General features: G+C 40.2%; 2 protein-coding genes across 2 annotated transcripts in view; both read right to left on the bottom strand.

The window, feature by feature from the left end:
* Nucleotides 1–666: 666 nt before the first annotated feature.
* si:ch211-199g17.2 lies at nt 667–9,146 on the bottom strand. The gene is made up of 12 exons (XM_044335828.1): nt 8,998–9,146; nt 6,052–6,078; nt 5,866–5,937; nt 5,635–5,777; nt 5,424–5,546; nt 5,270–5,327; nt 4,760–5,074; nt 3,888–4,024; nt 3,662–3,763; nt 3,487–3,544; nt 2,980–3,045; nt 667–2,874 (listed from the first exon to the last, which is right to left on the bottom strand). The coding sequence occupies exons 2-12, from the start codon at nt 6,059–6,061 to the stop codon at nt 1,541–1,543; spliced, it is 2,418 nt and encodes an 805-aa protein (XP_044191763.1). The 5' UTR covers nt 6,062–6,078; nt 8,998–9,146; the 3' UTR covers nt 667–1,540.
* A 9,726-nt stretch (nt 9,147–18,872) lies between these two features.
* The window catches only part of LOC122969296, a 53,261-nt gene continuing 48,725 nt past the window's right edge, over nt 18,873–23,408 (bottom strand). Inside the window, exons 46-50 of the mRNA XM_044334876.1 lie at nt 23,204–23,261; nt 22,568–22,642; nt 22,343–22,438; nt 20,308–22,192; nt 18,873–20,235 (exon numbers count right to left, since the gene is read on the bottom strand). Of these exons, the coding sequence (XP_044190811.1) occupies nt 20,145–20,235; nt 20,308–22,192; nt 22,343–22,438; nt 22,568–22,642; nt 23,204–23,261 (2,205 nt within the window). The 3' untranslated portion in view covers nt 18,873–20,144. The remainder of the gene's footprint in view (nt 20,236–20,307; nt 22,193–22,342; nt 22,439–22,567; nt 22,643–23,203; nt 23,262–23,408) is intronic.

The following is a 23,408-nucleotide window of genomic DNA, read 5'->3' as shown; positions in this document are numbered from 1 at the left end:
GTTTTGTTTTGTACTTTATTAGACAGGAATAATGTGTAGGATTTAATCATTGGTTCACAGTCCGAAGCGGAGGGTGGCAGTAATGCACCTAATATGCTGGTTGAAAACTTATTATGCACTGGGACACAGACCATAATAGTCATGGTCTATAGAAATCTTCAGCAGTCTCCTTGTTGATGCTATCTATGGAGGGTTAGAAGACTTGGACATTGAAACAGATGTACTACACAGACCCAAATGTGGTCAAATGTTGAGTGAATGTGTAAAAAGTGTTTTTAACTTTGAAACTCAAGTGCAGCAGACTCAGGACACATCAAATTAAGAGATGTGAATTAAAGGAGAAACCTTACAATGTCACCTTGCACTGAAACCAAACCACACTACATAAAAACGGGGGGGGGGGGCAAAAAGAAATCAACATCTGATCTCACATCCTTTGATTATATACCAGCCAACACAGATATGTCTCTAGCAGTGCACTAAATCATCTAAATGAGTCAAAATCATCCAGGATTCAGCAGTTTCCAATAACTTTTAGTGAAATCATATATCTGACATTGTTTCATGACCAGGTCACACAATTTCAGAAAATCCACTCAAGGATGTAAAGAGTAAAGTCCCGTTCAAATTATTCAGGTACAACTTGTATAACAAATCCAGCCAAAAGTAGTTCAACATATTTATTGACAATCACAAACCACGACCTCAGTGTGATTTGAAACCTCAGTGATTTCTCTTTTTTGTTATTCTTAACTGATATAAAGCACTGAAAAACCAACAGCTTTATAAAGTTTGATGCATAACAATAATTAGCGTGTTTCTTATTCTCACTTTGTTTTGGGGATGTATGTAAAACCTCGTAATATAGTACATTGTGGTACTTTTCACTTAAAATTATCTCATTATCATCTGCTAATATGGCTTCAGTCAATTTTATTCCACAGGTGTTATTATTGATATGCTTCATTATAAATCAAAAACTAGTAGGTTTTGTTTATATGTAACCAGACAATGTGACAGATATTATAGAAATTGAGCTATACTAATGGAATTAACTTAAAATTGACCTGGAGCCTGAAATTCAGAAGTAAAAAAAAAACAAAAAAAACACACATTCAAAAATGTAAAAGCACAGCATTAGCATTTCTGTCCCTTTTTTAAACTGCAGTTTAGTCCATGCTTGTGTAAATGATTGAATCATCACAATTTTAAGTTTAAAGTGGCCTCCCCTTGTTTCCAAGCATGTCAAAGAAACACTGTCACCATTTAGGCTCATTTTAGTTTAATGGTCCAAAAATCTGACCTTTTTCTCAATTTAGGTGACTGAAAAGTTAAAAAAAAAAAAAAAAAAAAAGCCTTGTATCAGTTTCATAGTAAAGTAGTCTGAGTATTTAATCATGCAATATAAATGTTAAAACTGAAAGTCAAAGGGGAAAATTCTGAGACATTTCTGAGATGACTATACAGGTTTTCTGTTAGAAAAACACAAAGTATGACAGCGCCAATAGAACCCAAGGCGGAAGTGAGTGGATATGTGGCGTCAGCGATGTGAGGTGCTATATGCAGAACTGGGATATGCAAGCACATATGGAGGTGCTCCAGCTACATTCCCTGAAATCATCCCACCTGACAACCCAGTGCCTCTGAAATTAAGATGAGAGCATGCTTCATAACGCAGAGCTTGCCCAGGTGGGATGAATGCATTTGAATGGGACATATCACCACTTCCGCCGCTGTCGCCACTGACTGGATGACGAAAGAGCTGATCAGGGTTTGTCCTTTGTCCAATATTGTAACCGGGGTTAGACATCACCCCCCCGTGGCCTATTTGGACGCCTTGATAGGCCAAAGGTTGCGTCATATATCTTTGTGGCGCTGTTTGGACGTGGCCAATCATGAACTCCATGTAGGTTTGCAATCCTCTCTGTTCCATCTCAAGAAACTGTACTCTAGGGTCTGGTGCAATGCCATCACTGTTAACATGGGAATCTCCTATGTGAGGATGCATGTTGATCCTAGTAGCATCTAAATGAGGAGCCAGTTCACCAGACAAACTGCGGTGCCCCACACTTCCCACAGGAAGACATGTATGATTTTGTGCCATGTACTGTGTAATGGGCTGTTGTTGGTAATAGTGTTGGGTAGCATTTGTGCTAATCTCGTGTCTCTCCCCTCTTGGTACATCCACTCTTGTGCCAACTTCATTCTGGAAAGTTGAATTGTACCACTGCTCAGAGAAATCCTCCTCACGTCTGTCGAAAGAGTGATAAGATGACCCCTCCTGCGTGTGGGACGCAGCAGGTAACTGCCCTTCATTTTGCCACTCTTTAGAAAAGTTCTTCTTTGATCTTCCTTGCGAACAATGCCATCTGTTGTAATTCCTTTCCTCGTAAGCCTTTTGGTTTTGTGTATTAGTTAGGTCTTCAGACTGGTTGAAGTAATCACCGTAACCATCCACTTCTTGATACTGAGTGACAGTGATGTTTCTTTCTGGTCCCACGTATTGACCAGAGTCTGCATCTCCACTATCCAAGCCTTGCTGAAGTTGCAAGGGTGGACACATTGAGGTGTGCTCAGAGTGGTTAAATGCAAATGTACCAGAGTCACAGTCCGACTCACATTCCTCTGTCTGGGTCTCTGGCGAGGGAATGAGATCTGAGTCGGCTGAAGGGGAGTATGATGACACAGGGAGGCTGTCCGTGCTGAAAGACGTCCTCTCCAGCAGTACTGCACCTTTGGTGAGAGGTAGGCTTACCTTGAACACAGTATTAGTACCTTTCCTCATCTTTCTCTTTGATGTCATTCTCTCTTTTGACTGCACTAGAGCACGTTTCTCTGCCATGCCTTGATTGAAGGTCTTGTTGACAACTGGCCCTTAAAGAAAAAGTGTAAATTGAACAAAGAGAGGTTGAAAAGCAGCAGAAAACTACAAAAAACATTTTCCTCTCTTCAGATGAACTGTAGCTTTGAAGCACACACCTTTGACAGCTATTTTCTTCTTTTGAATGTTATTGTGTGTCCATCCATTACACAGCATCTTTGTACCTGGGAAAAATGAAAGACAATACAAGGGGTATACAAAGAAAAAATACAAACAAACATATGTGTGTTCACAAAATGCACTGAGTTTAAGAGTAAGTAAGGAATTCAAAATAGTATGTTTGAATGCTGGATAAGTACAATAACAGAAGAAGAAGAATGAAGCAGATAAAAAGGGGTGAATGATACAACAATAGATACTAAAAGGATAAGTTCCAGGAGGAAGAATGTTTCAAACTTGAGACCTTGTGGAGTATCATTTTTATGCAGAGCACCTATTCAAAAAATTAAAAGTAATAAGAACTAATAATGTGAGGGGGCAGAGAGTAAAATAATCTTGATACTTACATCACGAGTCCCTCCTCAAGAACAGAGAGTTGGGGCAAAAGAGGTGAATGGTTTATGGCCAAACAAGAAAACAGTGGATGGGCATGCATCTGTACTTACACCAGTGGTAACTTTTGCCAGTCAGTAGGATACAGAGGGATTCTGGTGCGTTTACCACCTAAGAACATGAGATGTTCAAATGAAGTAAAGACCTTTTTGTTAAAGAACTCAAGAGCCATTTAACACCCAGCATAACCAAGGCAGAATAATTTGTACATAAAAGTACATAAGATACCTCCAGCTCTCCTCGGCCCTCCTCTTGCTCCACTTTCTTGGCCAGTGATTGGAGATGCTGATTGTCATTAATATCTTCCACCTGCTCAGGATGAGATTCCATCTACACACAGACATTTTCACTGAGCTTGAAACTTACTTCTAGCATGTTGCCTACAGCCTTTGGTTAATGGTTAATGATTTTTGTTCTTGTTTCAATTTCAATTATTAATACACTACAAACTGACCAAAGAGTTGACAAGATGAGAAGTGCTGGTTAGGTGATCAATGATGTCCTTTTTGTTGACTCTGATGCGGCAGCAGTGACATAAGAAACAGTATGTACGGCCATCTTCACTTCTACACTCAACCACACTGAAAAGACCTGTTGCAAACATGTAAAAGCAGCTTTTTTTAAAGCAATAGTTTGACATTTTTGAAAATACGCTTATTCTCTTTCTTACTAAGAGTTAGATGAGAAGATTGACACCGCAACGAATGTGTAACTGGAGCCAGCTTAGCATAGCGCAATGACTGGAAACACAGGGAAACAGCTAGCTTGGCTCTCTACAAAATGCCTACCAGCACTTCTAGAGTTAACTCAATGACACATTATATCTAATTTGCTTAGTCTGTACAAAAAAAGTGGTTGCCAGGAAACCAGCAAGTTACTAGTTCCAGTCAAGAAATAAGCTAAGCTTAACTAAGCTAAACTGCCTCTAGCTACATATTTACTGTACAGACATAAAGTAGTATTGATCTTCTCATCTAACTCTTGCCAAGAAAGAGAATAAGCATATTTCCCAAACTCAAACTATTTATTTAAATGATCCACATTCATAATATATGTGCAGTAGCACTCATCAGTAGAATTCTCAGCAGAAAATCCACTATGAAGTACTGATGTCCAACACCTATTATTGGTGATGGTGCAAGGAACAATTATTTATCTTAATATACTTTTTTGTTAATTCTAAACAGCTTCGGTGCATTAAAATGATCAATATCATTTTAATGCAATTTTCTTAATCCCACAACCAAAATTTGAACTTTTCATCATGTTTAAATAACGTTTAATTAACTGTAGCACCTCTCATTGCTATTCTTTATTCATGCTCACCAATAAGAGGCTTGGTTCCTGTGTAGCCATCTAGAAAGCTGTTGCTGTTCGCTGACATCTGAGTTTTGTCTAACTGTGATGTAGAGATGTTATTTAACCAGCTGTTTGAGTTGACAGAAGAAGCTACAGTTGACTGGATTAGAGATGGAGGCTTGTTAGTTTGTGCTGATGTCTTATGAGATCTCTTGGACTGTCTCCGGAGGTCCTGGCCAAGCAATACAATCCTCTGTGATTGGACAGTGTAGGGCTCCAGCTGCGTTCTCTCAGGGTCACTCTGCCCCTGTCCGTGTCTTAAGGAATTTATCAGAGTTACTGCTGTGGTGTTTGAGAGAGGAACAGACACATATCAAGTAAGACTGAGGCACAAATGGAAATAATGCAAAAAATATGTTAACAAAAAGGGTGACAGACAGGAAATGAGAAGACCAAGGGTGAGATTGGAGGGGTGGACAAAGCAGAAGTTGAGAACCGTTGTTCTTAACAAGTGAATCGTTACAGATAAAGACTGACCGTCACTGTCACTGTGTCTTGCCATCTTCTGGAACACAGCGTCTCCAACCTCTAACAACTTCATATGAGGGTGCAAAAAATATGAGCACTCATATCCAAAACTCTCATCTGTTTGCACATAGAAACAAAGACATTCACAGTCAAGCTAATATACCTTGATGTCCCCAGGTCCCTCTTTTCCCTCAAGCACCTTGGCCGTCTCCATCAGTGGCCAGGCCAGCAGAGACAGGTCCGCGTTCTCCTTCCATTCAGATGCAAAGTGGGGGTGCCTGGCTTTCTGTCAAGCAAAATACCAACAGTTCATAATCTATAACTCACTGAGCAGCTCATAAACTTGCCATCATGACTTCTACAATACTACTTACAATGTAGTTGTATCTGTGGAGACTTCCCATAATGTGGTTCCGCATGTCAGCCATACTAAGTCGACACACACACACCTCACACAGGTACAGCGCTTCTCTGCCGTCTGATCCCGTCTTCACGCATTCTATAATGCTGCTCAGGCCTGAATGTGCACAAAATGACACAAACTGTTTCAATGCACACAGGACACACAGAGCAAACACGGAAAGTAGAGATTTGTTGCTACAAACCAATAATGGGTTGTAGTCTGTTCTTGTTGTTCAGATACACCTTCAGAGAGTCAAACAGCTCGCTAGAGACTCCTACAGAGAATGCATAAAACAAACATAATTACAGGACAAAAAATCATGATTAAATGGTCTAAGAATGGTAGCTCAACATGCACAGAGTGAAATACTTAGCTCTATGAGTCCCACCTCGCTGCATGCTTGTAGAATCACAACCTGCACAAAGGTGAAATTGGAACTTAAGTTATGAGGATTCAAATTCAGATTATTCTTTCTGAGGGAAAAATTCATGTGCTTGTGTCGGGATGAAAATGTTTATTTTTCTCCTAAAATAATATGGCAAAGTATAGAAATTTATAGGAAAGGGTTAGATGCACCAGAAAAGTAGGTAAGAGGAGAAAGAACCAGGGTCAGCCTAATGTGGAAATTGAACAAACAGAAACTAAACACACATATGAAATAATACACAAAACACTGCTGGGTTGAAGATTAAAAAATATTATTGTACAATAAGGAGACAGAACACACAAAGATTTGCATCAGTTCGTCTCATTGAACAAAGAGCGACCCTACTCTATTTTAGCTGCAGAGGGAACAGAGAAATGATCTGTGATTGGTCAATGTATCAGCTTATATGATTACAGCCAATGGCAAACAGCCATGAGGTATACATTTTCATGCCCATGTACGCTAGATAAGAGCCACATCTCCCAAAGACACAGGAATGCAAAAACCATAAGCTATATGTGGCCTTTGACCCCTTAACCTGTCCTGTTTACTCCAAGACCCAGGATGTTACCTTATCTGAGCCTAAGCCAGAATGGAAAGAGAGGAATTGGCCTCCTAAAACACATTCCTTCTCTCCAGGACAAGCACTCATTAACAGAGCAAATGATCATCCTTGCACAACTATGCATATTAAAATGATAAGCCAATCCTTTGGTCTTTCATTACCTTTACAAGCCAAGGAAACCTTCTAAATTTACTATGACAGGAATGCAATTAAACATCTTTGACCATCATCATCGTCATCATACTATTTACTCTACCAACTACACCAGTCCCCATGTAGAAGCATGGTAATTTATCTTCATATATTAATCACTATACCATATAATTTTACTTATTCATATTGTGCATGTCTCTATTTCGCTCACCAAAGCTTACCAAAATATATACTTTCAATACAAAACCACAGCTCTAAATGATCAAACAAAAAGTAAGGCTGAAACAATATTTTGCATATAATTTTCTCACCACATAGTGCCCTAACGTCATGATCAAAGATGCAACACACAACACCAAGCACCTTTACATAATGAATTAAAAAATATCGTTACCATTAATGTTACCATACTATGTTATTAATTTTACAACTAATGGTGAGCAACTTTGATGTTGATGTATTGAAATCTGTTGATTTTTTATCAAAATACTAGAAAATGAAAATATTTAGTTTTGTATAGTAATCTTATATACATATAGGATTATGTATAAATCCTATGGGATGAATATCTTGTCATATTTTGAAACTGAAAAAAAGCATCAAAAGGTTGAAACTCTTGCTTGAAAGCGTGAAATCTAATTAAAAAAAAGATTTTGCAAGGTTGAAACTAAGTTTTGAAGGCTTGCATAATGTTCTGATAGGCTGAAAGAAAATGTTGAAATGTCTGCAAACATTATTTTGTATTTGAGTTTTCCTTCTTCATAACTGCAGCACTCTTTTTCTCTGACACATTTTCAGAGCTTCAGATTTGTCCATGGTCTCTCGGAGTATTAGTGCACTTTCCAGGTTTGAAACCTTGTAAATGGTGATCTGAAAACTGGTGCGCACATGTTAGGTTTTGAAACGTTGGCTCTCTGAAGGACAAATCTTTATATTGAGACTTCTGTGGATGTATTTTGCGACCAAATAGCAGACTGTTCTTTCAGAGCTGAGTTTACAACAATCACTTTTCAGACATCTGCCCACACAGTTTCAAGCTTCTGAGCAACAGCATTTCCTTTTTTTCAGACTGTTTGATTCAGAGTTTCACACCAGAGCTGTGAGACCACGGATGTCACCTCGAAAACAAAGTAATACACCTAGAACAGTGACAAATTTGAAACTCTGAAAATGTGTTGGAGAAACACTGTGCTGCAGTTGTGAAGAAGGAAAACTCAAATACAAAATTGTGTTTGCATTTTTTTCAGCCCATGAAAACATCATGCAAGCCTTCAAACCTTAATTTCAATCTTGCAAAACCTTTTATTAGATTTCAAGCTTTCAAACACTGAGTGTCAACCTTTCAAAGCTTTTATTCAGTTTCAAAATATGACATAGTATTCATCCCATATTATCCTGCTTGTATTTGGACATTAAATCCGTAACCACAGATACAAATACTGCAAACAGTGGCTCCAAACTGAACGATAACCACCAGATGGCGCTGCAATAACATCAGACTGTTAAGACAGGATACACAAGATAGTGGTCTCCCCTACAATCAGGATGTCAGACATTTTTTATGTTGTGTATTCTCAAAAAAAAAAAAAAAAAAAAAGACAGACATGCATTTGACACCGAATCTCACAAACTTTAGCTTGTTGTTGTTTAAGTGTCACCGAATAAAACAAATAGCCCCTAATTTGTAATTTACAGAGGAATATGAAGTGTCACGTTAATCTAACAGTTGTAATTTAGTTTAAGTTACATACACTGCAGGTCATTGGCTTTTTTCTGTTTGTACTCTCTGTTAAACCGAGACATAAACTAGTTTTATGTGCTCCCAGCTGGACTGAAATTATTCACTTTTTCACTGCGCAAACTGACGTTAACGGTGAATGTTCTCAACAGCCGTTCACTGACTTTAACTGCCAATTAACGTTAGCTAATTTTATTATTAGCGCTAAAAAGTTAACTTGTTAGTGACAATCTAAAACGTAACGTTAGCGTCAATTGTCAGTCATATTAAACGTTGTTTAGATATGCTCCTTGCCAACTGTTTTCAAGAGAAAGTGACGATTATTCACCCAACAAGTTCCAGTTGTCTAGTGTAGACCAACTTTTCAGTTGAACAATCAAAACCAACTAAACTTCAGCCGTCGAAACAAATCTAATTACCGTTAATTTGTTGATAAGGTAAAGGCACTTACCGAAAGAAAGTTAGTGTCTGTTTGTTGCTTGGTCAAGGAAATCTGTGCAGTTGGGTGAAGTCCGCGAAACGACGTTGCCAAACACGCTCAGAGAGCATGCAAATATTGTGATTACACATCAACCGCTGCTTACGTTCCAGTTTTACCGAGTGGGCATGAACGTCGCAGCAACCGCTGTCTCTTCGACCAATCAAATCAAATCAATCAAGTGCGTGCGTGCGTGCGTGTGTGTGTGTGTGTGTGTGTGTGTGTGTGTGTGTGTGTGTGTGTGTGTGTGCGCTAATTACCAATCTAAGACTTATTTAAGACTTTTATTTACCCCTACACCCTCCCTCCCCCTGACCATTGTCATCATACTTGATACCCCAAAATAGTCACAGTCACAATACACAACAGGGAAAAGGGTTGATAAAAATATATTAAAAATAGCAACTAGCTAGTAATGCAAGACAGTCGATGAAGAAGAATTTCTTGCCAATTAAAGGCTAGCAGTTAGGATCCCCTGTGTATTTTTCACATTTTATATTGCTTGCTGTTTTCATGCTATACTGTAAAAGTTTTATTGGGGATATTTAGATGAGGGATATATTTTAACTTCCAGTCTTATTCATAAACACTCACCGAGCACTTTATTAAGAACACTTGTGCAATCTAATGCAATCTAAACAGTAAGGGAACTGTTAAGTACTTCAGGTTCTGATACTCTCTTCTGGATTACGACATCTACTGCTTTGATGCAGACACCTTGTTTCTCGGTCAGGATTCATGGCTGCAGCTGGGAGGTTTGTGTTCAGGCATCCCAATCTGTTTGCCCGCTCCTTATGTCTGTTGAACATCTCACAGCCTGTATGTATTGACCCTGTGAACACATACAGCATACAGTCAGTAACCTGTATCTGCCGCTGAGTAAGGAATGTTGTGGAAATTGCCTGCAAACACTCAATAATCATTAAATAACACACAAAACACTGACAGGTTGAAGATTAAAATATATTATATACAAATATATTGGAGACCATAAATTGATACAAGAGTCAGAGGGAAGTGTCTCAAAGGAGAGAAGAGCTCAGTGTCTTTATAATCCTCAGCAACACAAAGAAGCCTTACATGATTAGCCTCTTGGTGTTTAAAGACAACCAACCTATAGAAAAATGCCTGCATACAGTAGGGAAAACTAGTCAGAATTCGATACAAATAGGCTTTCTATAGAACCACAGGCAAACAAGAACACGAGACTGAGGGCCCCTCGAAGAATTATCCATGAGATGTATATCGAGACAGCACATCTATCCCCTGAAACCACATAACACAACCTCCTTAAGATATATTTGGCCAATATACAATGAATAAATTATAACTCTTAGTGTTTCATGTTAGTTTACTTTCACACCAGTTGTAATCTAACACTCACCAAGCACTTTATGAGGAACACCTGTGCAATCTGATGCAATCCAAAACAACAGATCTGCCATAAATTCTACTTTCTACAAAGCTTATACATTTTCATTTTTTGTTGACATTGTCAGAAAGGTGATAATTCTACTTAATGTTTATTATTGAGGTTGTAGTGGTTGATGGTGGTGTACTGGATTGCATTATATTGAATGGTGTTCCTAACACGTTGTCCACCCCATTAACATACATGAGGGGGGCCACTATGTAGACATGTTTCTTTGTGGGAACTGCTGAGTACTTCAGGTTCTGGATTACGACTTCTCCTGTGATTTAGACATCTTGTTTCTCGGTCAGGATTAATGGGTGCAGTTGTGTTCAGGCATCTGAATCTGTTTCCTGTTCCTTGTCTCTTGGACAGCTGAAAACCTGCATGTATTGACCCTGTGAACTTTAAACTTACAGGCATAATTAAAACTAAACTGACCCGCCACATTCTGATTACTTACACGTCTCTGCTTTTGTTCCAAACTCTAGTTTTAATTCCTACATTATTTCAGTTTTTCAGCAAGCATCTCCTGCAAAGTCTTAACCTTAAGAAAAAAACAAATATCGGTCACCAATTGCAAACATTCTCCTCCAATATTATGACATTCTTGGGTCTCAGGTTACGACTGAGGAAACACCCGCTGTAATATTTTGGTACCACACAGTATAGAGTCAGACACCTGTGTCTGCTGCTGAGTAAGGAAAAGGCAGAGTTTTTACAGTGTTTGACCAGATGTCTTCTTTGGCATTGGCACAGAGACAATATGTTAAGAGTACAGAGTCTTGGTTTTGTGAGAAAAAGATAACACAAGGTTGTAAATGTAAATGTCAAAAAGGTTAACTGAGACCCAAAGTTTTCTTGTAGTTTTGTCCGGATCAGGAAACATTTTGGGGTGAGATCACTGAAAACTTTTTATGAGGCAGGTTTCATTCTCAGATAGATGCAAGACTTGCTAAAGAGTCATGCATTAGTTGAAATCTAACAGTGCAGTGTAAAATTTGATTCTTTTCACAGCTGAACTCAGATCAGAATAAATACACAAAAAAGAGAAACTCACGCTGAAGGACAGTGGTGTCGGATTGCTTTGTCTCAAGGATACATACACTGTGACAAATGTCCTTATCTACAGAGTTGGTTATGAGAGGTTATGTTGCCTCTTAGGCTGGCATAGCTTTCATCAGGTGCTTACAGGAGTTATTAGTTAATGGACCAGTGTGTAAGATTTAATGGCATCTAGTGGTGAGGTTACAGATTGCAACAAACTGAATACACCTCCCTCTCCCTTTCCAAGCATGGAGGAGGACCTACGATGGCAGAGAAACTTGTGAAAAATGCAAAAGGTTCTCTCTAGATCCAGTGTTTGGTTTGTCCATTCTGGGCTATTGTAAAAACATGGCGGCGTCCATGGAAGAACTTCTCCCCATGTAGATATAAAGGGCTCATTCTAAGGCAATGAAAACACAACGATTCTTATTTTCAGGTGATTATATACAAATTAAAACATACTTATGAATATTATATTCCATTTCTGCCAAGTCTTTTCTGCTACATGCCACTAAATTCTACACACTGCACCTTTAAATCAAACACTTCAGGAGATATGATGGTGAGAGATCGAAGAATCCTTTAGAATACAGGCCAAATTCACTCCCTCATCAACAGTTGTGATGCGTTTGGAGACTGTCCAACATATTTCCATTCTGTAAACACAAATCTGTGTCCACAATCCACACAACATTAGACGAAGCACGTCCTGAAGAAAATCTGTTGAAAAAATACTTCAAGGCTGAAGAAAAACACTTTATCAAGCAGAGTTCCGTGCAATAATAGATTTGCTATGTATTCAAGCAAATACAAGTAAACTGAGGCTGGTTCATGAACACAGACACTAAAGCAAAACAGAACAATTTCTTATATACCCAATGCAGCTCCTCCCAATGTGGACCCTATTCCCTATAGGATACTTCCTATTTTCCAGATTCTAGGAATTATCCACCATTAGTTACAATTTCCTCCAAATTGACAATCTGCCCATAATGACTTCATAGGTCAGGAATGCTGGCAGAAGTCCAACATAACCTTATTTTCCACCATTATCTCTGGTCTTTACTATGAAAATAAATGAGGGGCCTATAGGCCTTTTATGATCAGTGTTGAGGACTGATGCTATTCTGCCTGATCTGGTCCTCGCGTGTTCTTTTAAATAAGCAATAGGAGAAGATATTGTTAGGCTCAAAATCAGCTTTATTTTAATACCAGTAGAATATGCAATATTACAGAGCTCTGGGTCTGACTATAGTTTCCCTGACAAGCAACAGAGTGTCTGTCAGTTCACGAAGTCTGACTCACTATATCTCCCTGACCCAGTGTTAGTATGATTTTATATGACCCTATGTATTTTACTGATTTTGGATGTTGGACGTGTGACAGAAACATTCCCTGGTCTGTATGACACCTTGGGTAATAGGGCATAGCCCTTCTGGGGGGCCTTTTAGATACAAACAATGGATCCATGGTTAAGTTTGGAACGGTTCCAGATGTGGGCATGTTGTGACACGTAATATGTTGTGAGATAGCTGTCAATCACTTGATGGATGGCTCCCAACGGAGGTAGTGCCCCTGGAAAACATGTTATTCATATGATAAGATACAGATGTGTAACCCTATATAAGCTGTGCATCGACAGTGGTACATTGCCCAGACCATCTTTGTATATGGAATGGACCCGATGGCCATCGTCTAATAAACGTCTACAAAACAAGAACTTCGCCAGCTCTTCCTTTGAACGATATCATCACACATCCTTCCTTTCACCCAGTATTTTATAATACATAGATCAAGAAATGTGCAACCGGGGTGTTGTCGTCTTCTCATTGGTTGACCGCATCCTGCTTCTCCTTTTCGTGGTATCTGACTCCATACCTTCGGCAACGCCTCTAGGTGATCTGAAACTTCAATCGTCAAGAGACAAACATCCTGCTTTGCACAACCTATGGATCAACATCACCTGTCTCTTAGAGTGCACAGCTTAAAAACTTGAGGCTACACGTGGCATTGTTTTTCACAGTTGAATGCACCCCACTCCCACGCTTCCTGTTTTGTTAGCTGAGAGCAGAAGTTGAAGTTAAGCTGACCTATTACTAAATTCTGGGAACATGTGAATTGCAAGTTTCTTACGTCCAGTACTTTTCCACTTCACAGTCCACAATGTTCAAATTCAGTATAATAAGCTTTCTTTCACACAGTATAAAAAATGGATCTAATATCTAAAACACCTCTATTAAAAATAAGCTTATAAAATCTCTTTGCTAAAAAGAAAATCAAAATCAAATCAAATCAAATCAAATTTATTTATAAAGCACATTTGAAAACAACCACAGTTGACCAAAGGGCTGTACAATAAGATATCAGGAATAAATTAAAACAACACAACAGGGTAACAGCAAACAAGAAACAAGAACAAATTGAAAACAAATAATAGTGGAACACTGGGTTTTAATGACAGTCAAAGGCCCTAGCGAACAAGTGAGTCTTTAGTTTGTCCTTAAAAGTGTCTAGGGAAGGGGAACACTTAACTCCAAGAGGTAAACTGTTCCAAAGTTTTGGGGCAGCTACAGCAAATACACGGTCACCCTTACCCCTCAGCTGCGATCGAGGGACAGCGAGCAACAGTTGGCCAGAGGATCTAAGAGATCTGGTGTTGTGAAGGGGGCAGATGAGCTCAGAGATGTACTGGGGCGCCAGGCCATGTAGAGCCTTAAAAACAAATAAAAGTACCTTAAACTCAGTCCTATACTTGACTGGTAACCAATGCAGGGAGGCCAGTATAGGTGTGATGCTGTCTCTCTTTCTTGTGCCAGTTATTAGCCGAGCAGCAGCATTCTGCACTAGTTGCAAACGAGACAGGGAAGACTGGCTAATACCCAAGTAAAGGGCATTGCAATAGTCCAGACGGGAGGAAATCAGAGCGGTTGTGACAGTCTTCAAGTCGTTGAATGAGAGGAGTGGTTTCAATTTGGCAATGTTTCGTAGGTGGAAATAACAACCTTTCACAACAGAATTAATTTGTTTATCAAATTTTAGAGCTGAACAGACGTGACTTTTTAGCATTTATTAATTGACTGTACTGTACTGACAACTTACTACTAACCTTTTCCTCTGCCCCGCTTGCATACACCGTCACTTCTCTGCCCCTCGCTCTTTCCCACTCGCTACGCAAACATACTCCTTAACGGAGCCACGCTACCGATAGCTTCCCAGGCATCGACAGAGGTTGACTCCTGTACCGGAACAGCGCTGCACAGAGACTCCCAAACGCTGTCGATTTCTGAATGAATGGATATTCATTCAGATATCAAATACTAAAAAATTTTTTTTTGGCCTGGCGGGGGTTCTCGTTGTTATCATTGTGGAGAAACAGATTCAGTACACGTTCAGTACAGTTAGACCCAGCGGTCTCCATTAGGTTGGGCGAGTTCAAAGTTTTGAAAACAACAGGGGTGTTTTGAATACACCCCTGTTTTCACAGGTAATTTGTTAGTCTGTCCTCCCCCCGCCGCAGGAAATAATGGATTACTCCTGGAAGGCTACTGATGTAGCACTTTTCTCCTTATGAAAATAACACAGAGATTATTCAACCAATGAGAATTTAGTCGGACGAGAGCATATCAACCAACTAATCGACCAGTCGACCAGCAGACTACAGCCCTACCGGATAGCTTCTGGTCTGGAATTACAGGTGGAAGAAAACCAGGTAAACACTCTAATCTATACCATGGGAGAAGAAACTGAGGACATGATAACTTCACTTTGCTTGACAGCGGAGGAGATGAGTGAGTACAGCACAGTCAAAGCTAAGCTGGAAGGACATTTTGTAGTTCACAGAAATATTATATTTGAGCAAGCCAAATTCAATCAGAGACAACAAGAAGCAGGAGAGTCTATGGATAGTTTCATCACAGTGCTTCATTGTCTGTCCGAACATTGTGGCTATGGAGAACTACACAGCGAGATGATACGCAACAGGTTAGTTGTGGGCTTGAGAGACAAAAGACTGTCTGAGCAACTTCAAATGGACCCAGAGCAAACACTGGAGAAAGCTGTTACTTGTGTCGGCCAAAGTGAACAAGTAAAAAAAACAGCAGGACATGCTAGTGAGCAACTTCAAAACAGTGGCTACAGCAGCTAATATGGACAAAACGCCCTTTAAGAGACATAACAAGCACCCTCAGTCACAGCCATATAGTGACACATACTGCAACAGGTGTGGTAGACCATCTCATAGAAAACAGCAGTGTCCAGCCAAAGATGTGTTTTGCAATAAATGTAACAAAAAGGGGCACTATGCAAAAGTGTGCAGATCTGGGACTGTTGGAGAGCTCCATGCTTCCTGTGAAGATGCTATGTAGGAGGACATTGCCTTTTTGGGCTCAGTGGGTGCAGGTGGTGACAAAAGCTGGCTCACAAAAGTGAAAATAAATGGCCATGAATCTGAGTTCAGAATAGATACAGGCGCTGATGTAACAGCCAAGTCAGATAAAAGTCTTTATGGAGCTGGAAGGAACCGCCTGCAGGTGAGAGGAAAATTCACAGCCACACTGAAAACACACAACAAGAGCACAGTGGAAGATGTGTATGTAGTCTCAGGTCTGAAGTCAGGTTTTTTGGGGGGGTACAGCAAGTGTAGCACTTGGACTGGTTGCCAGAGTGCATGCCATATCCCTGGACTCCACTGCATCAGTTAAAGAGCAGTATCCTAAACTTTTTGAAGGGCTTGGCAAAATGGAGGGGGAATATAAGATTGAACTCAAGCCAGATGCGAAATCATTTTCCCTGACCACTCCAAGAAGAATCCCTCTACCTCTCTTGCCCAAAGTGAAGCAGGAACTGGCTCGTCTGGAAGACCTGGGTGTAATCTCAAGGGTTGAACAACCCACAGACTGGTGCACCAGAATGGTGCCTGTACCCAAACCAAATAACACAGAAGTGCGCAGATGTGTTGACCTAACAAAACTGAATGACTCAGTCAAGAGAGAGAGGCACATTCTCCCCTCAGTCGAGCATACACTTGGACAACTAGAGGGCGCTAAGGTGTTCTCAAAGCTTGACGCCAACTCTGGATTTTGGCAGATCCCCTTATCCAGAGAATCTGCGCTCTTAACGACATTTATCACGCCATTCGGCAGATACAGGACTTTGATGTGGGACTCTAATTAGCTGAACATAGTTATTAAAAAGGAATGCATTCCCAGATATAGCTATTTGACTGTACAGTACAGTACAGTACCCAGAAAGGGGGATGTAGTGTTATCAGTTGTGTTCTGGTACATCCACCTATTGGTCAGAGACTGGAAGTGTCCTGTAATAGGGTTTTGTGGAATATAAAGTTACTTGGAAGAAAACAACAGAAAACATGCTGTTGGGCTCTCATATTTTTCCCTCCATCACCACATAACAATCACCAGGTTCTAATGGGAGGTATAGCTGTGTATCATCTGCATAGCAATGACAGGAGATATAGTGCTTATTGAAGATGGAGCTGTTATGGATATTCCATAACTGACCAGGACAACAGAATGTCAAGCTGTACTCTTCTGTTCTCTCAAACAGAAGATAACACATGTTGTTTAATAAACCAGGAGCCTCACAGGCGAACCAAGGCCAGAATGCAGGTCATCATCAGACGCAACAAGACAAACCAAAGATACAGATTTAGGTCATAGGTTTATGATTCGGAACTGACGAACTAGTTTCTATGATTGGCTTAAAGGCTGGTTTTGGACTGTGAGGGTCAGACGAGTTTGGGGACACCGTACGAACAGGAGGTGTCCCTTGAGTCGCTCTCCCTTGCAAGGTTCTTCATTAAAGTTTTCCCAGAATCATCATACGAAGTTTGGTTTGGTCTTCTCTTCTTCAAACTGACAACTGCCAGTGCATCAGCTCCGAAAATCCACAACAGGAGCGAAGAGGGAGCATGTATAAGGTGAATAGGATGGGCCCAACGAGGGAAGGCAGGGGCATTGTAGGCAGGAGGTGAAATAGTGGAACGGATGCTAATAATTTTACTGATGAAAAACCTGAGAAATCCATCGCAAATCAAGGACTTTATTTGTTGCAATTATGTTTTAGCAAAGGTATCAATCATAACAAGAAAATATTCTTCATCAGTAAACACATACATTGTCCTGTATGATTAGCAATGAGTTGCTTACACATATGCTACATGGACCTTTAATGATCATTACCATGAGTTTCTATTCTCATCTCCTGCCTTATTGTATTCCATAGGAAGTTACCCTCTCCTGACCCCTGACCACAACCCTCTTACTGTATATTGCATCACACACTTGTATTTTATTGACTTAAAAAATACACCACACACATTGAGGAACTGTGATAATTCATGTATCTCGGTTGTTGTCCATGAACACACATTTAGATATGGGTCTTCATCCCACAACGCACACGTTGATCTTCAATTTTCCAGTAGCTGTATCAGGAAACCAGTCATGATTAATTTCTCGTAGAGCTCTGGCCTTGATGCGATTCCTTGCATGACTTTTTTTTGACTCTCTGACAAATACCACACATGTGGAGCAGGACGGACTCAACCTGAAAACCTGACTGATGAAACAAAACATGAACAGATTATGCTTCTTCTACTCCCCACCATTACTTTTATGCTACTCTCAGGGACTGTGTGCATATATCTCAATATGAGGAAGTCTAGAAATACCCTCAACCAACACCAGACGTCCCCACATATACTGTAAAGGAATATTCATACACAGTCATACATGCATATCTTCCACCTGTACTTTTCCTGCCTTATGTCAAAATCATAACAGCATATTTAATAATACACATGCTAGAATGACTTATTTCATATGTAGCATTGCATAAATTTAACATCTTAGATATGTAGTCAGTTTTATCGCTCCTGAACTGACCACATGAGATTCAATACCAATCCTTAATTCCCGATTTGTCAACAACCCGATTCTCTTGTTTAATCTCGGGGAAATTCTTTGGGGAAAGACAGCTGCTTCATTTCAGAAACTTTTCCCACAGAGCTGAACAATACACACAGTATCTGACACCATGAGGTCAACTTGTGCACACTCTGTCTGTTACTCCCACTCCCGTTATCTCACAGGTGACAGCTTTCTCATGCTCCACACTTTCCCATCCTGCACACACACAGTTTTAAGTCTTAGCATTGTGATTATAGAATTTTTTCCTCACACTACAGTCTTCATAATAATAATCCTTTTTCATTTTTTTTTTACAGTCCTGACCAATAACTAACTGCAAACTGTGGTTGATTGTGATGCAGACTTAGTAACTAGAGCACAAGGTTAAATCAAAATTAAATATTTTGTTGTAGCTGAGCAATCTTAGAAATTATAGATGAAAAATCTGACAGATAAGGCTGGAAAGAAATCCAAGACAAACATTTAATGAGTGAGAGGGTCTGTGTAGATTGAATGGTGCATATGATGGGCACATGAGCATTGACAGAAAGTTTTAGTCCTGCTTTTTCTGTCGAAGAAATCCGATTCATCAGACTCATTTACTTTTTTTTTTCTTTTTAACAACATGCTCTAATTAAATACAGGAGTCTGTTTCAAAGAGTGGAGGCTGTGCAGTGGACTGGAAAACTACTAAAGGCAGCAGAGGATTTATGATTTTATAATCCCACTTCATCAAACAAGCATCTGTTTACATCTCTAAATCAAACTGCCCTGAAGAAAGCAGATGTTACCATAGCAAGATTCATGAGCTTTAAACAATGAGATTTACTTCATGTTCAGTGTAATTTCTATTTACAAAAACATACAAAATACAAGTGAACAAAATACAAGAAGAGAAATTTAAGTAAACTAATTTTAGCCATTTTTATGTATACAAGTATACAAATATATTCACATTCAACAAAAGATCTCAATTTTACAGCAACTTTATTAAAATGAACAAAATATGAATATAAAAGTACAAAAATAACAGTAGATGACTTTTTAAAAAAAAATTAATGTCTATTAAAAAGTCAGTTTAAGGTGTGTCAGGATTTTGAACCAATCTTTCCAACTATAAAGTTCAAAAAGAACAGTAGAACAATGTTGTCCCTTTGAATGACAGATGTGAAATGAAAACTGTCCATTTAAACATGACACACTGCTTGTGGCAAGAAAGAAAAACTACCCAATATTTGAAAACAAATAAAACTTGAGCATTTAATGCTACGAAGTTGCAAAAAATGTAATACTTAATTGAAATTAAAGTTGAACACTGAAACAAATTGTATCTGTCACAGCTCCAGCTGTTACACCTTGATAAGCTGAAGGGGTAAGGAATAATAGAAATGTGTCTTCTCCTTTCAACATCCAGATAAAAAGCTCAGAAGCACGAGTGCCTTCATAGCCACACATAAAAACACACTAATAAATCATTTGCACCACATTTGGCATGGTGGGACATCTTTTCCTGAGATGACACTAGTGCACTGGTTAATATCCTGTATTGAATACTGATACAGGTTGGCTGTAGGAGGATAGTGAATGACTAGAAGGTCAAGGAAAACCTGAGGAGTGCTCTGTGTTATTATGTTGTGACAGTTCAGCATTGGAACGATTCTGTTGGTTGCTGTATTCATTCAGGTGAATGCTGATTTGCTGGAGATGCAAAAGTGACCAATGATGATGCCTGCTTAGACGCTGTTCCAATCACTACTCCAGCCAGTCGGGGCAGCAAGTGTCCATGAGTAGTACTGCTGCTGCTGCGTCATCAGCTGTTGCTGCTGCTGCTGCTGATGCGTCATCAGCTGCTGCTGCGGTTGATGTGTCATCAGCTGCTGCTGCTGCTGCTGATGCGTCATCAGCTGCTGCTGCTGCTGCGGTTGATGTGTCATCAGCTGCTGCTGCGGCTGCATCATCAGCTGCTGCTGTGTCGTCATCAGCTGCTGCTGCTGCTGATGCACCGTCATCAGTTGTTGCGGCTGTGTCATCAGCTGTTGCGGCTGTGTCATTAGCTGCTGCTGCGTCGTCATCAGCTGCTGTTGCGTCGTCATCAGCTGCTGCTGCTGCTGCTGCTGCTGTTGCGTCGACATCAGCTGCTGCTGCTGCTGCGTCGTCATCAACTGCTGCTGCTGGTGGTGCGTCGTCATCAGCTGCTGCTGTGTCACCAGCTGCTGCTGCTGCATCACCATCAGTTGCTTCTGCATTTCCAGGCTCATCCATCCTGGGGGCACTGGAGTTGCTAAACTGTGTCCAAATGATGGCAGACTAAACCCATTTCCTTCCTGCTCTGGGTAATTCTTACTTTGGTGTAAACTCCCAGAGTATACAGAAGGGGTGTCAAGTGTCGTGTAACCTGCAGTAGCCTCAGAGGAAGGAAAACCTGAATGCCCATTTGTGACATATGCCATGTAGCTAAAATGACCATAACCTCCTGAGGCTGGCTGAGCACCTCTGTGCACCTCAGTGTGATCCTGTTTGTTATAGCCGCCCATAAACTGCTGGTTTGTAGGGTCTGGCATGACAGTTGTGATGGTTTTAATGGGAAACTGACAAACTTCAGTGCTATAAGTGTTGCCTCTTGGCTGTGGCATCTGACCTGAATTATGGTTGGTGGCTACACGACCATAACCCAGAATAGGTGTGATCTGGCTCACATTTCCAAACATGCTGTGAGCAGTATCACTTCCCTGGTGTTTTTGGTCACTGGAGTTGGCAGTGCCAGCAGTAGGTAACATGGTACCAGCAGCCTGGTTGCCTTCGGTTAAATAGCCTTCAAAAGATGAGTTAATGGCAGAGATGGCACAGCTGCCATTAGGGTTGACTCGTTGGTTCTCATAGCCCAAGACCACAGGTGCTGCTGTTGAAATCATTCCCTCCAATGAGTTAGTGGATGGTGGACCTTTCTTCACTTGAGCTTTAACCACTTGAATCTTTGAATCCCATCTTTTTTGGTTTTTTGCCACTTGAGATCCAGCCAGTACACATTTTGAGTCTTGTCTATTTGTCACACCTTTGGAAAAATTGGTAGCGCAAGAGGTAGTAATCTCAGCATTATCTAGATCTGACTTGCAAGGGCTCATCTTAGACTTCCTCTCTCTCATCAGAGCTTTTAAGCCTTCAAACTTTGTCAAGTCCACCATGGACATGGTTAGTCCATCAGGTCCAAGCCATGTGTCTTGGCCAGTAGAAGAAAGTGGTGCAAGGGTTGCAGCAGGGTTAACAGAAGTGGAATAAGACGTTGATTTGGGGCTGGGCTGACTGATAGGTTGCAGTGAGCTGTCTGTTCGTTTGGCTGCTAAAGGATCCTGGAGTTTGGGGCTATTGGTGCAAGGTCTGACCAGTGTTTCAACAGAAGCAACAGTTGGCCTTTTCCTGGTTGGAGGGTATTCATCACTAGGAGACAGGGACAGTGTTTGACTGGTTTTTGGACAAACAGTAGAAGATGAGAATTCTGACAACACCTCTGCCTGTTTCCCTTGCAAATCAGGCTGTGAGATACGATTTTGCTGTTGGTTGTTCAGTGATCTGAGTGTGTGAGTTTGCGTAGAAAGTTTTCTGCACGTCTCTTGGGGACTCAGACATGTGCTAGCACCAGGGTAAGAAGGATCAACAGAATTGGCCTTTGAGGGGACACTGCCCACATCTGGAGGACTCAAGATTCTTCTTTGTTTGACGCTATCCAAATCTCCAACCATTGCAACCTCTTCCAACCTATGTTTCCTTTTTCTTTGTCTTACACCTAAAAAACATTGGAAGAAGAATGAGAGAACACTACACTTTTAGGTGAGAGCAAGAAAATGATAAGCCCTGTTTTTGAGTCCTGCATATATCACAAGAAATTATTTCAATCATGTAATGTCAACATTGTAAGAAATATGAAAATGCATACCGTTGTCACTGCTCTTGTCTGTCTCAGATGCTGGGGATGAATGCATCTCTCTATGAAAAGATTCCTCTTGACTCTGCCAGTCCTCAGGCTGCTTGTCTGTGCAACAGAAACCAAAACTCACACAGCAGCTCACACCTATATGCTCTCTGTATTAATCACTTAAGTTTAGCTGTGTATAAGAATAATAAAAAGAAAAGAACTTGTGACCGGGCTAGAGAGACTCACCCTTTTGTTGTGGAGTGCCAAGGGGTAGACAGATGTTCATTTTCTGCTCTTTGATGTTTTGCACCATTTCTAGAGCTATAAAAAGCAAAAAGCACAGTTGTTACTGTAATGGAAAACTACAATATGTATACTTAAATACAATATGTTATACTTATTCTGATACTTTGCTACTTATACTTTGGTGATATTCTATGATCTTGTGTATGGGTGCTACTACTTTGTAGAGATAATAGAGGCCAGCTGCACCTGTCCGTTCAAAGTACAATGACGGACTGTGTGTATGTGTGTGTAGACACAGGAAAAGGAGGCCAGCTGCACTGTCTGTTGAGAAGTACAATAACAAACTGTGTGTGTGTGTGTGTGTGTGTGTGTATAAAGATAATGGAAAGGGAGGCTGGCCGCACCTATCTGCTGAAGGTATAATAATGGATTGTTCAGAACCAGATTTTGTACTTTACCTAAGACAGCTTTCTCTATCTGTTGTTGGTATTGTACCCACTTGCAAGTGTGATATTAAACTCAGACGGACATTCTCTGGTTTGTGAGTCTTATTACAGAAACTGCCCCCACAATACTCATCTGTATACTCCCACACACACCATAAACTAGACTGTTGAAGATTAAGTTGACTACTACCTTTACTGAATGGAGCTTTCTGAACATAGTCGTATAAGTCCTTGCCCAGAATGACCCCCTTGGAAAGAGAAAACACAAACAATTAGCATAAAGAATGTGTATTTCTACTTTGTACATTAAGATTTCACAAATTTGTTTTAACTGCCTAGAGGAGCAGTTAAAGGTATACTATGCAGGATTTGGTTAGTTTGTAAACAAAGCATTC

This window comes from Thunnus albacares, chromosome 19 (assembly GCF_914725855.1).
Source record: "Thunnus albacares chromosome 19, fThuAlb1.1, whole genome shotgun sequence".
Lineage (NCBI taxonomy): Eukaryota > Metazoa > Chordata > Actinopteri > Scombriformes > Scombridae > Thunnus > Thunnus albacares.
Note: the sequence above shows the minus strand (reverse complement) of the source record. Positions and strands in the feature narration are given on the sequence as shown.